At 36.1% G+C, this 13,236-nt stretch overlaps 2 protein-coding genes across 2 annotated transcripts in view; one reads left to right on the forward strand and one right to left on the reverse strand.

The window, feature by feature from the left end:
* Window positions 1-13,236, reverse strand: part of LOC119636583 (inositol-pentakisphosphate 2-kinase) — a 100,588-nt gene that overhangs the window by 62,638 nt on the left and 24,714 nt on the right. Inside the window, exons 9-10 of the mRNA XM_038032021.1 lie at window positions 11,822-12,042; window positions 11,596-11,751 (exon numbers count right to left, since the gene is read on the reverse strand). Of these exons, the coding sequence (XP_037887949.1) occupies window positions 11,598-11,751; window positions 11,822-12,042 (375 nt within the window). The 3' untranslated portion in view covers window positions 11,596-11,597. The remainder of the gene's footprint in view (window positions 1-11,595; window positions 11,752-11,821; window positions 12,043-13,236) is intronic.
* LOC119636585 (calcium and integrin-binding family member 2) lies at window positions 2,621-6,893 on the forward strand. Its single transcript, XM_038032026.1, has 4 exons — window positions 2,621-2,708; window positions 4,187-4,221; window positions 4,412-4,677; window positions 6,676-6,893. The coding sequence occupies exons 1-4, from the start codon at window positions 2,658-2,660 to the stop codon at window positions 6,891-6,893; spliced, it is 570 nt and encodes a 189-aa protein (XP_037887954.1). The 5' UTR covers window positions 2,621-2,657.

Genomic DNA, 13,236 nt, shown 5'->3' on the forward strand with positions numbered 1-13,236 from the left:
TATTGCGTAGTACGAGCGCACGGAAAAATGCGGCTTAACAGAATAATGTCTGAAGGAAAACAGGAAGTCTTAAGAATGGGTAAGAAAAGCTCTTTTATTAATAACTTTACCCGCCTATGATCATAATAACAAACTTTTAATGAAAAAAGTTTTTCTTTCGATAAACAAAACCCCTCATATACGAAGATCTCAAGTAAAGCCCAGTTCATTGAGCGTTTAATTCTTGATATTGAAAATCTACTATGAGCTACTAGATTGAATCTGAAAATTTTTGTCAAACATTTCTTAAATGAGAAACTCTGAAGCTAACCATAGTTAAAGAATCATTAACATTGTTTTCAATGTAGAGAAAATCCCCTCAAAAAGTATGTTACAATGCCGCAGTCTTATTATCTTAAATCTCCTAAGCACTTTAAAGGCCAATTTTTTTTCTTTTATATCACTTTTTATCCATTTTTCCCTACGCGACCAATGACACAAAGATATATTAAGTTTTTTCAGATGTATGCGACATCCAAAAGGACTTCAGTTACCTTCCCTGAATGAAAACGGTTCTGAATCGATCTTGGTAACTTTAACACGATTAACAAATTTAACATAAAATTCTTCTTTCTTATCGCTCGTGTCAGCTTAATGCCAAAAGTCGGCTAAGTCTGGCGTGAACGTACGAACGAATCATGAAACTAATGATTTCTTGCCTTTCTATCCTTTGGTATAAAATTTGTAGAATTTCTAGTATTAGGTCGTTTATACCCTACACCACTTGTGGTACAAAAACATATTAAGTTTATTCGGACGTCTACAACACCCAGAAGGGCCTGGAATATATTCACATTTTTTTACACCAATCCCTTGTCTGTCCGCCTGGCGTAATGAATTCTTCTGTTGAGCCTGCAAGTCATAGTTTTTGGGATATATTGATGAAATTTGGTCTAATGACAAACGCTATTGAAAATATCTCTGTTCATCAGATCTTTAATTGCTAGGCTGTGCCTTTGGACAGACTTGAGAGAAGATAGAAGAGCAACGAAAGAAGTAAAAATTAAAATAAATAAGTTTTTATACGGTCCCCCGGTATGTTACGCCTGACACACAGCTGTATAAGGAAATTATTAAAAAGGGGAAAGGGAAGAAAAAATCCACGGGCAACAAATGCCTGAGATTTTTCTAGTATTACTGTTATATACTGGTATACGGAACGAAAGTCATGTTTTCCTTAATTATTTCATTGACTTTTATTTGACTTTTTGGAAACTTTGTTTTTGAACGCTAAGTGTGCAATATTCTTTGATTTACTTCTGCTTCTGTTTTCTTTTCGCCTTTTTAACTTTGGTAACCAAAAATAAAACTATAATTATAACGCTCTGTATACGTTGTTGGTATTTTATGAAAAGAATAAAAATAATAATTTAACATAAATAAGAAGGAAACAATTTTGGCATAAATTAAAATAAATATATGTATATTTAAACTACTGCATTAGCGTATATCTAAATACATTAGCAGACGCATACAAACACCCACGTCGACACACATCCAAACCCATTACCGTATACTAAAAATTCTTGAAGTGATTAAAAAACAAAAAAAAAAGTGTTTAATATAAACTCTCTAACTATATTTCCTTTGCATACAAACATATTTATTGTATAGAATTATAAGTGAAAACAAAAAGATAGAAAATAAAGAGTAAAAATAAAAAAAGCCAAGATATGATAATTATGAATATTAAAAAATAGAAATGATAAGATAAATTACAATAAAATTGAGTCAAGAATTGAATTAAGAATTTTTAATTTATACCATGAATAATAGATAAAACAATAACAAATGACTTTCAGACGACTGCTGCGTGCATTTCATTTTATAAAACTTTCATCAAAATTCCATTTACAAATAGCTAGACTCACCTAAAACCTTAGACACAGACCATTACAATAAAAGCAAGCTGTCAAGTTAGTCGTTGCCTTAAACAAACGCATACGTACACGTAAGTACGAACGCGTGAACACGCCTTAATTAATTTCCATATGAATACATATGTATAAAGAAGACAATGAGAAAAGAACCATTTAAACCCAAGCAACATTTATACCTTTCTACGCCTTCAACAACCTGACCTCCTTACTCATCCCCCCAGAGCTGTGAACGCAAAATTCTTGGCAGGATATTATTGTTGTTGATGTATTTAAAAACAATAATAACAACAACCACAACAACAAGAACGTTTTATCAGACACAGCACGAAGGCAACAGCCTTTCACATATGTACATATAACTGGAACGTAAAGAACATAACAGCAGCAGCAGAAATGGCAAAAACATTTTCCAAACTCATGGTTTTAGTTGTGAAAAAATCACACGCTAGAATTATTCACAGTGCTGGCCGAGCAGAAAAACAAGCTCAAGCGAAAAAACAAAAAGATATTTCTACAAAAAACATTTAAAAATTTTATGCTTCTCATAGATTTTGTATAAAAAAAGACAGGAATCTACTATAAAAAAAAAAAAATTCAATTTGTTAACAATTAGTTATTTCAATGTAAATGATATTTCAACGATTTAAAAAAAAAAAAATTTTCCTTTTTTTTTAAAAACAATTTCTCTTTTTTTTTTTTGAAGTTGTGTTTAATCATTTCCAATAATATATAATAAAAATGGGCAACAAAATTGTAACATTCACTGAACAACAACTGGATGACTATCAGGTAGCTTTGCTCTCTTTTTTTCTTTTGTTCGATCAATAGTAACAATTCTGAACGTAATTATTGACTAATAAAAAGAGAAAAACCCAACGCAGTGTTTGTATAATACTTTAAAAATATAAAAACAACAAGTGTAAAAGGTTAATGGCAACGTGTAAGTAAAAGTTGACCGCCAGCTCACATTTAATTAATTTTTTTCCCCGTTTCGCGTGGTATATTAAAAGTGATGGAAAAATGTCGGAAAAATGTCGAATTATTGTTTAACATGACATTGCTTTACTACAATAAATTCTTCTCAATATTATTAAACCTTTAGGTAAAAAACTTTTAAAAAAAGCAATTTTTTCTTTTCGTTGCGAACATTGCAATAATAATAATCACAATAATTGGAAATAGAGTAGATTTTCTTCTCTGGCCGGATGCGGCTCTAATTACAAAACTGAATTGTGAACTAAATCAATGAAAAATATTTGTAAATCAGTTTGAGCATCCTAACCAATTCTAATTTGAACTTGACCGATCATTCATAAACTATTTGCAATACGTAACGTAGAATTTTTAAAGGAAAGCCTCTGAGTATTAATAATGACAAACAATTTAGACGCCCCGAGATTCATCAAGGAAACTGCCAGCGATCTGAGTGTTTAGTTAGAACTGCTCCAGGAACAGGTGAAGTTCACGGATTCTATTCTACGCACACACGCTGTGTCCCGTTTTCATGCCTTCTTTCGTAGTGAAGGCTGTCTAAGTCTATATTTTTGTCTACTGTGAATAAACTAAATGTCCTCTTGATGCCAACATTTTTGCGCGGTATAATGCATCTACAGAACTTTAATATTTTTATGATGCTAGCAATGTATTTTAAATTCATTTTCCGTTTATCGTGAATAATTTTTACGAGGTTTTTAATACTTTCCCGTGCAATCGCGTCAACAGAGTTCAGTATTATGGGTGTCTTTTTGAAAACGTAGGGGCTCTATCGTTACACACATAAGAAGCATAAGCATATGATAGAAATGAAATGCAATTTTGATAAAAGCCGTTTGAGAATTGGACAAACTTTTTAAAAGTAATGTGCATTTTTCGTTAGAGACGACGTCGGTGTGCTATTCCCTGAAATTATCGAACAATATGTTATCTAAAGCGCGTAATGCTTACTCAAACATTGCTCCGAACCTCCATACATTAATCTCAGATTTATTGAAGACTCTTTATTATAAGCTAATGGTGCAAAAAGTAAAAGTATGATTAATTATTTTTGTTTAGAAAGGAAAGATTTAGATTTATATAAAGTAAAAAGTTTCATCTTAAAAAGAAAGACGATGTATTAACAAACAATCATGATCAAGAAAGTAATAATCATAGAACAACAAGAAAAGCAAAATTCTTTAAGAGGTGTTTGATAAAAAACATTTTCTTATTTTTCATATACTTTTTGGCATTTCTCAAACATTACTTCCTGATGACTTCCACTCTTAAAGGATTGCACGTTTTTCACACGCAAAGAGATTTTACGGTAAGAAGGTTATTCTTCACGCATGCATATACAAATCTTCTTATCACGTTCTATGTATCATTTAAAAGTTGACAATGTCGATTTAGCACATGTCACTCACCTTCGTATATATGCGACCTTTTAATTCAGTCCTTTTCTTTTTCTTTCTTTCTTTCTTTCATTCTTTCTTGTTTTTTCCGATGATGCATAGTGTGCACAAACGCTTTCGTGAATTACGCCCTGACTTGGTGCCGCGACAGATGACCGAAGGTGAAGCTTCTACAGTTCGGGTGCCTCGTGATTGCATTGAGAAAATGCCTGAACTAAAAGAAAATCCTTTTCGTCGTCGGATTTGTGAGGCCTTCTCACGTGACGGTCAAGGCGATCTATCGTTTGAAGATTTTCTCGATGCTTTATCGGTATTCAGTGAACAGGCACCGCGTGATATTAAAGTATTTTATGCTTTCAAAATTTATGGTAAATTTTCAAAATTAAAAAAAAAACGGAACAAAACAAAAACATTTTCAACAAATCAGATAATCCAATAGCCGTGCAAACATTTGATTGACTGTGTTCATTAATTATTGAAAAGTACGAGAAAAGCTTGTAACAGAACTTACAGCATAAGTAGCATAATGTACTCGATGTGCTCGATGACCACGTATGCATTTGTTTACATGAGATGTCTGTAATGGGAAATCACAAAATCACAAGGCATTAAGTCAATATGTTACAGAGAAACCAACTGTTAAACACACGCACTCATATTCGTAAGCACATGTGTAAGATCATACATAGGGAGAGACAGAGCTAAAGTCAAAAACAAAAGTTTATAGTCGTTCTGAAATATTTTATGCAAATATTGACACCGAAGACAAAGGCAAATGTGAAGGGAAGTTACAAACAGGTGCCAGTTATCGGGAGGAAAAGAAATGAAGCTGAAAATTTTTACTGCAAGTCTGCACGGTATGGTAAACATGGAGACAGAGGAAGAAAGAGAGCGAGCGGGAGATGGCGAGAGAGATAGCAGAAGGAAAAAATATTCAACTCATATGAAAACCTAAAACTTTCGAATTTGCTCTGTGACAGCAACGCACATATAAACCTAAAGTAATGTATATCTGTGTAATTTATGGGCAAGAACTGCTGGGGTTTTTTTGTTTTTTCTTTTTTCGGGTATCTGGAAACGAGTGTGCATTTGGGCTTACAACTTCTAAAGAAAAGTTAAACGCTAAAAAAAGCCAAGAAAGAAAATTACACTCAATCATGGTCGAATCTTTCATACCCACCACCAATATCGTAAAAAAAAAACTAAAAACAAAGGAAAAGACTTAAACGCTCATACTTCGTAATACCATGTGGGCGCAGCTGATTTTTTCTATTCAAAATGAAAATGGAAGTTTATTTGGTGTTTGTGTTGTACTTTATGAGTCACAAGAAAAGAACTCGGAAAGCGAACGTGTTCACACTTTTTGTTGTGGGCTTTGCAAACCTATCCTTGGACCTGTTTGAGTTATTTTTAAATTTACTTGGAAGTTTGTATGCAAAATCTTCATTTTTGCGAACGGGGAAATATTTGCCACTGATATAACATGATAGACGAATAAACAGACCGCTTAGATGAATTTCGAATTTGAAATTGGCCAATAATTTATATAGTTTATGGAATTTTTGAAGCTTACTTATTGGACGGACATGGTCAATTTTTCCCGTTTTTGAACAGGTACTGCAGCATTGCCCATAGGATATATGTTTTTCTGGGTTTATCCGTTGATGTTTATGAGTAGCAAGCAAAAGATGAATTTTATTCTTTTTTTTTAACAAATGGACGTGCTCTTAGTTTACGTAGTACTGTAGGGGCGTCCTTGGGCCGATTTAACCCATTTTCAATACTTGCCTGCGTTCAAGAAGTTCCAATGCTTCTGCCAAATTTTTCTTTGCTACCTTCATCGAATGTGTACAGCAGACATTACGCACGTGGACAGAGGAATGGATGGACAGGCTTAGTTCGATTTAGAATTTGTTGCTAATCAAGAATGCGCAGACTCTTCGAAATCTTTGAAGCTTTTTTTCTGGGCGTTGCAAACGTGTTGATAAAGTGAATATACACGTTATTCTTCGCTAATGGGTGTAAAGAGGCCAATTTCTCGACTTAAATGCGTCAGACATAAACAACAACAAGAGTAGATCCAGAAAATATCAAAAACAGTGACAGAAGGAACAAAAATATCTGCTTTTTTTTCTTTATGAATTTGTGCGTACGTTTATGAAGTCATTTATCTTTCTCAACGCACTCTCACCTCATTTTGTTGTACACATATATATACATCTGCAAATATATATGTGTATAGAGTGTATATATGAACATATTTGGTTTGTTTTCATTAAAAAGAACAATTTTTTTTGTATTTTTGTTTCTTTTTGTCTTTCTTTCATTTGGCATTCAATTTGCTTTCCTTATTCGTCCTTATGCAGACTTTGATGAGGACGGTTTTATAGGGCGCAACGACTTGCTGGCCTGCCTGACCACCATGACCAGAAATGAATTAAGCCCTGAGGAACATCAACAAATAGCCGACAAAGTTATGGAGGAAGCCGATGTTGACGGTGATGGTAAATTATCCTTTTTGGAATTCGAACACGTCATACTCCGAGCTCCTGACTTCCTCTCAACATTTCATATAAGAATTTAAACAACAAAAACAAATATAAAAGAAGACAAAATCACCGTTCCTTTGAATAAGGGACCAGCACTTATACAAATAAAATCAAATAAATATCATTTGTTGCAGCAATAAATCTTATTCACAGATGAACGGTAACAACAGCAACAATAATGGCAATAAGAACAAAACTGACATCACACATATGCACAAAATTTACATGTATATGTATTCTTAGTGGTTGGAACTTAATTTTTCGTAATCGAAAGGATGAGTAACTACGACATAACGGTGTCCCTATGTCTCTCACCTTTTGCCCCATTACCCCGCGCAGATATAGTGAATGTAATATAAAGTAATATTGCATTTGCGGTAATGTTTCAGTAGTAATGAAAATGACATGAATTTTGATGTTAATGCATTTGTTTTTCTTTGAAAGCAAACCTCAAAGTCATTTGCTATGGTAGCAAAATGTAATCACGTCATCTTTGCTGGCCCAACGTAGCTTACGTGAGCAGTAAGAAGTTATGCGTTAATATTAAGATGAATATACTTGTCGAAACACACACACACACACAGAGGCGGAGAGTTGCATTCTTCAACGAGGGTGTCTTTAACACCGTTATGGACTCCTACGAGGGTGGTGACGGTATAGCTGGTGAACTCCAGCAAAACGTAACAAAGTTGCTGGCACAGGAAGAAAAAATACAAGCAGAAGAGGATCTCCATGCAATTGGTGGACCGAAGAGATAGCGTCCTTAACGGCGAATTGCTTGAAAGCCAAAAGAAAAGTGCAGCGCTCGAGAGGAAGGGAAAACTTTAATGAACTGCTCACAGTCTACAGAAACTTGCGCAGTGACTTAAAGAAAGCCATAAGAGCTAGCAAAAGGAGAAGCTTGAGGAAATATGCCAGGATGCTGATATTAATCCGTGAGGAACGGCACACAAAGTCGCTGTAAAGAAGTTCAGAGGGTACAAAACGCCGCAAATCACGTGTCCGCTAGCGCTCCGGCGAATAGTAGCAACACTTTTCCCGCAGAGGCTGCCGTATGCTGTGGTAAACCTCCACGGCAGAGAAGAGGACGCGATACCAGCAATTACTGCCGACGAGCCTTTAAGCGCCTGAAAACGGATTGGAGACAAAAAAAAACCCTTGGCCCCGACGCAGTCCCAAAAAAGGCCTTAAAGGCAGCGATACGAAGGAGGCCAGACGTCTTTATGACGCTGCTGCAAGAAAGAACATTCCCAGACGTATGGAAGGTTCAAAGGCTGGTCCTTATTCTGAAGGCCAATAAGCCACTGAAGGAGCCATCGTCATACCGACCCATCTGCTTTTTGGACACAATGGGCAAGGTATTGGAAAGGGTCGTATATGAACGCCTGCTAGTTGTGGTTGAAGAAAGACGTCTACGATAGGTGCCATAAACCACGTCGTGGCGCTTGCCTCAGACGCTGTAGCCAGAGATCGGTGGAGGGGTGGTAATAAAAAGTACTGCGCTCTCGTTAGGCTAGACGTAAAAAACGCCTTCAACTCGGCGGACTAGGGGATTATCCGCAAAACCCTCATAAGAATGCGGGTTCCAAGCTACCTTTGGAACCGCACGTTAGCGTACGATAGCGATGATGGAAAACAATCGCATAAAATAACGGCGGGTGTCCCACAGGGGTCAGTCCTTGGTCCTCTCCTGTCGAACATAATGTACAACGGCGTCTTCGAACTTAACGTTCCTGCCGAGGTAACGACCATCGGCTTCGCCGATGATATAGTAATCGTAGTGGTTGCAAAATACGTCGCGCAGGTAGAAGGGAAAGCTAACGGGGCTATCGTCAAAGTGAAGTCGTGGCTAGAAGAGATGGGGCTCGAGCTAGCAGAGCACAAAACGGAAGCGGTCCTAATAAAGCAGCAGGAAGCGCATGGAAACATGCTGCATACGAGTCGGGTAGCTCACGATGCGGTCATCTCCTGCCCTTAAATACCTTGAAGTTATGCTTGACCATTGACTCAATATCAAGCACCATGTTGAGTACGCGGCTGAGAAAGCTGCCGGCATACAGGCGTCCCTAGCAAGGATCATGCGAAATATTAGAGGCCCGAGATTCACCAACCGAAGGGTAATAACCACGGTAATAACTTCGATCATAATGCACGGAAGCCCAGTTTGGCCGGTGCATTCAAGGTGAGGGCACTGTACTGAAAGTTGGCGCAAATACATCGCCTAAGCGCCCTGAGGCAGATTTGCGCATTCCGTACCTTGTCGGAAAAAGCAGCGCCATTGCTAGCTGACCCTCTGCCAGTCGAGATTCTGCCCGACGAGATGAGCCGCATCTACGAACGGCGTCGCGGCAACGAGCTTCCCTCGCGCGTTATAAAAAGCGACGAACGAACGGCCTCGTTAAGGATTTGGCAGTCGAGGTGGGAAAGAACGACCAAAGGAAGATGGACGTTTGTTCTTATCCCTAGCCTAAGACGATGGGTTGAAAGACGCCACGGCGAAGTAAACTATTACCTAATCCAGTTTCTGACTGGCCATGGCTGTTTTCGGAAGTATCTACACCGATTCTCCAGGACTAAACATTGGTTCAAAAAATGCTTTTGAATAGTTTTTATCAGGTACGGCTGCCAACGAAATCTCGATAGATATGAATATCATATGAATTAAAAGTGAAAAACTTAATGGATCAAATATCTAATTGCGAAATGAAACCGAAGCATTTTTGCATTTTGTTTGATAACGAAATATGAAAAATGGATAGTATGCACGGATAATGTAGAAAAAAAGATCGAAGTGTAGCATAAACGAATGCATGAAGCTGTCCGCCAGCAATCACACTGGTATTGACAGTGGATAGTGCACCGAGAATTCTTCCGACTCTGGTAGATGACTTATTTTATTTTCTATTGCCCGCAATTATCGCAAGCAACACACGTAATTGACGCAAAGCAGCTTTTCCATTACGGCAATACCAGACCATAAATATCTTTGCCTAAAACTTTTGATGCATTCACAGCATAGGCCGTAGTTTGTATCACGAGAGAGAGAGAGAGAGAGAGAGAGAGAGAGGGAGAGCAGGAGCACACTCACAGAGAGCGCAAAGCCCAGTTGGGAGTAAACTTCCAAGCCGTTGTAAACATGCAAAAGCTTGGCAAACCACAATAGTGAAAAAATTTAGTTCAATTTTCCAACTCTACGCACACATCAAGATTGGAAGCTTAGCGCATTTAGGAGAGTTGATTTAAGAATCGAATAAACGACAGTGCCTTATATTAACTTTATTAAGAGGGAAACCCGGAGGATAAATGTACGTTTCTCAGGTCATGGTAAGGCTAACAAGAACGATCCGCTTTCATAAGGAGACAAAGGGACAAGCAAAGACCAAGTGTTGCTTCCGAGACAATAGGACAGATGCATATTCAATTATTAATCCTACTAAAGGCGAGTATAGCCTTTTTATAGCGTTAGGTCCATGAATCTCCTTAGTCCACCGTCTCATGAAACCAAGCGCTTACTTAAGTTTATTTAAAGGGAGTTCTATGTGGAAATTAGAACAAAGCCTATGATCAAGTAGCAGTCCTACATAATCAGTCGAGAATGAAAGCTTCTTACATTTTTTTAAATTTTGGATTGAAGGACGTACGAGTGCGATTTCAAGATAGTTCTCAGTATTCTCGACCATAAATTTTCAAAAACCGAACACAGACACACGGCCAAAGGCCAACCCATTTACCAAAATTAATATACCTATAACAATTACAATAAATGGCGAGCTTAACCTGTCTCGAACGTATTTCTTTGTTATGTAACAAAGTAGAGTGTCCACTAACATACCAAAATACGAAAAGAAGAGAAAAACAAAACAACCAGCGACAAATGACACACTTCTACAAGTGCTAATGCACAGTTTGTAACAGGTGCCGTAATTAGAAATTATTATAATTGCTTACATTTAAAATTTATTTCTAAACTTGATTTTTATTAATATAAACATAATTTATACAGATAATTAAGTTTAAGGAATAGTGTATAGATAATTTACTCCTTTTTATTTTATCCATGATCCATAAACGGTGAACTCGCTTGAATTATTTCATAGTGATTTCTGAAGTAATCTTGGCGAAAACAATCGAGCAAGCTAAGAGTGCGGCTTAATAAAATTATTCATACGATAGGAGAAAGTCATACGAAATCCTCTGCCCTTTTCTTACACACCGTAAAGTTCTAAGACAGTAATAAAGAAATTATCCAGTTACTTACATACATAGCTTATTAAAACATGAGACCTAAGTACAGCATCTTTGCTGCTGGTCTGCTAAGGATAACAAATATAGTGCGTGTGTATAATTATCGATAAGGCGGAGATTGCGAAAATACAAGGTGTTAATACGTGTAATGCTGCGAGCAAAAAGAAGACTTGAATACGATCCGGAATGAACAGTTTAATCGATGGTGTTGCGCGCTGCAAAGTCCTTTTACCACACTGTTAACAAGAAATATTATTTAACTTCGATAATTACGTCGAAGGCGACGAAATAGAGATTCAGGATAATAAATAGATGTAAAAAATAAAAAATTAAACTAGTTTTACTCTTTGAACATGGTAGTATATTTAAATGCTTATGAAACAAGTAAACCCTTGCAACTAAAGTCAAAGTATGTTAAGCTCCGTTAAAAAAATTATTATACGTAGTTTTTCTACAAAATTATTGCGTTTAGAAATTGCACCTTATTTTTACCTTTAAGTTTTGAAGAGATTTAAAATTTCCTCAGTTTGCTGATAATATTTCGCGAAATGACTGTCAGGCTTTGGATCCAAGTCCAATAAGGCGATTTTCGTTGAAAATTTACAATCATATGCCGATAAATCTACCACAAAAGGGCTATTCGAGGAACTGTAACGAAAAAGAAGAAGACACAGAAGCTTGAAGATGAAAAGAAACGAATGGAAAATAAACTTTTTACCTCTCTGCTGCGTCTGCTGCCTTCTTTAATTCTTTGAATGTTATCATAATGGAACAATCTAAAGCAGTAGCAGCCAACAGATATTCTTCCTCTGGCGTAAGTTGTGTCAGTGCTATACGCTGATGATTGTCTTTAAATTTTTTAAGTAACGTACGCAAATCTCCATAGGTTTTGGCAAATTTTTTTGCATACTGCTGCCTTAGCATGTACGCGAAATTTTTCTAAAAAAACACGCAGTGAAAATCACAAAAATGGAACGAGTCAGATAAGCTGGAAAAGTTTAAAATTGGATGATATGCTGGTGGAAGGTGAGCTATCTAAGGGTATTTTTCTTAAATGAAAATCACTTTATCGCAATCATTTTCAGGAAACGGTTTTTCAAACGTGTTATATCTTTCACTGGAATTTTTCATATGCATCGCTTCTTCGTCTCTTTCCTTTTTATGCAATAGATGAAAAGTGAAAAGTATTAATGTTGCAAAAAAAAAACCATTGATCAGCTTGATATCTTAATATCTATTCTATTCATTGAGTTATTTTTGTTATGGCTCATGAAAGTATAGTAAGTAAATACTCGTTTTGACTCGCAAAAATTATTCTGTTCAAGTTTTAATAGTAAACAATTATTACAAAAGATTTTCTCCTTCTTTTGAAAGCTATTCTGTTTATTAGGAGGGTGTGCCGTTGTGTCCATAGGAATGTGAGCATCAATTTTTCATTTTTAACTTAAAGGTAGGCCATGAAAAATGGACATAGTTTGCATTTATATATAAACTTATGAAAAGAAAGCTTTAAGAAGACTTATAATTGCTCGGGCCGGTTTGCTGTTCAGTAATCACGATCGTAATTGTTACGATTGGCTTTATAGTTGTCGATTGTCGAGTTGGTGTATCGAAAAGTGAATTTATAGTAGTTGGCATGAATTGTTCTTAGTACCGAATGAACGAAATTTTCGACCTCGGGGACAAGGCTCACAATTAAATACCCACACCATTATTTAAACAACGACCTTTCAAAATTAGCTGTTATATTAGAAGTTTTCGAGAAAGTTCGATGATCTCAATCATTTTTAATAGCGATCGTTCTGAAACAATAACACGTACTAAGCTTCAGAAAAATACCTACAAAATTTGCGACACACAGTTTGAATACGAGAAAAGAAGGCGGACAGACAGGCGAACTAGTTAGGGCATAAATAAGAGAGTAAAATATTATTATGAAAAGCACAAATTTGATACAATTACTAGATACAAGGGCTGCCTGTTTTCGTTAATTACAAAAATTCCAAAATTATTGGCAAAGCAAATAATTATTTTTGACACTTTTATTTTCTGATGCAATAGAATAAAAGGGTATAAAAAAAGGAACAAAAAAAATATTTTAAAAATTCTAAAAGAAGAACTGAAGGATTATAA

The sequence above is a fragment of the Glossina fuscipes genome, unplaced genomic scaffold, assembly GCF_014805625.2.
Source record: "Glossina fuscipes isolate IAEA_lab_2018 unplaced genomic scaffold, Yale_Gfus_2 28, whole genome shotgun sequence".
Lineage (NCBI taxonomy): Eukaryota > Metazoa > Arthropoda > Insecta > Diptera > Glossinidae > Glossina > Glossina fuscipes.

Excerpts from the sequence above, each read along its gene's own strand:
- LOC119636585 (XM_038032026.1), top strand. The coding sequence starts at position 2,658 with ATGGGCAACAAAATTGTAACATTCACTGAACAACAACTGGATGACTAT. Across the intron at positions 4,222-4,411 it reads ACACGCAAAGAGATTTTACG|TGTGCACAAACGCTTTCGTG; the intron begins GTAAGAAGGTTA and ends GATGATGCATAG. Across the intron at positions 4,678-6,675 it reads TTATGCTTTCAAAATTTATG|ACTTTGATGAGGACGGTTTT; the intron begins GTAAATTTTCAA and ends GTCCTTATGCAG.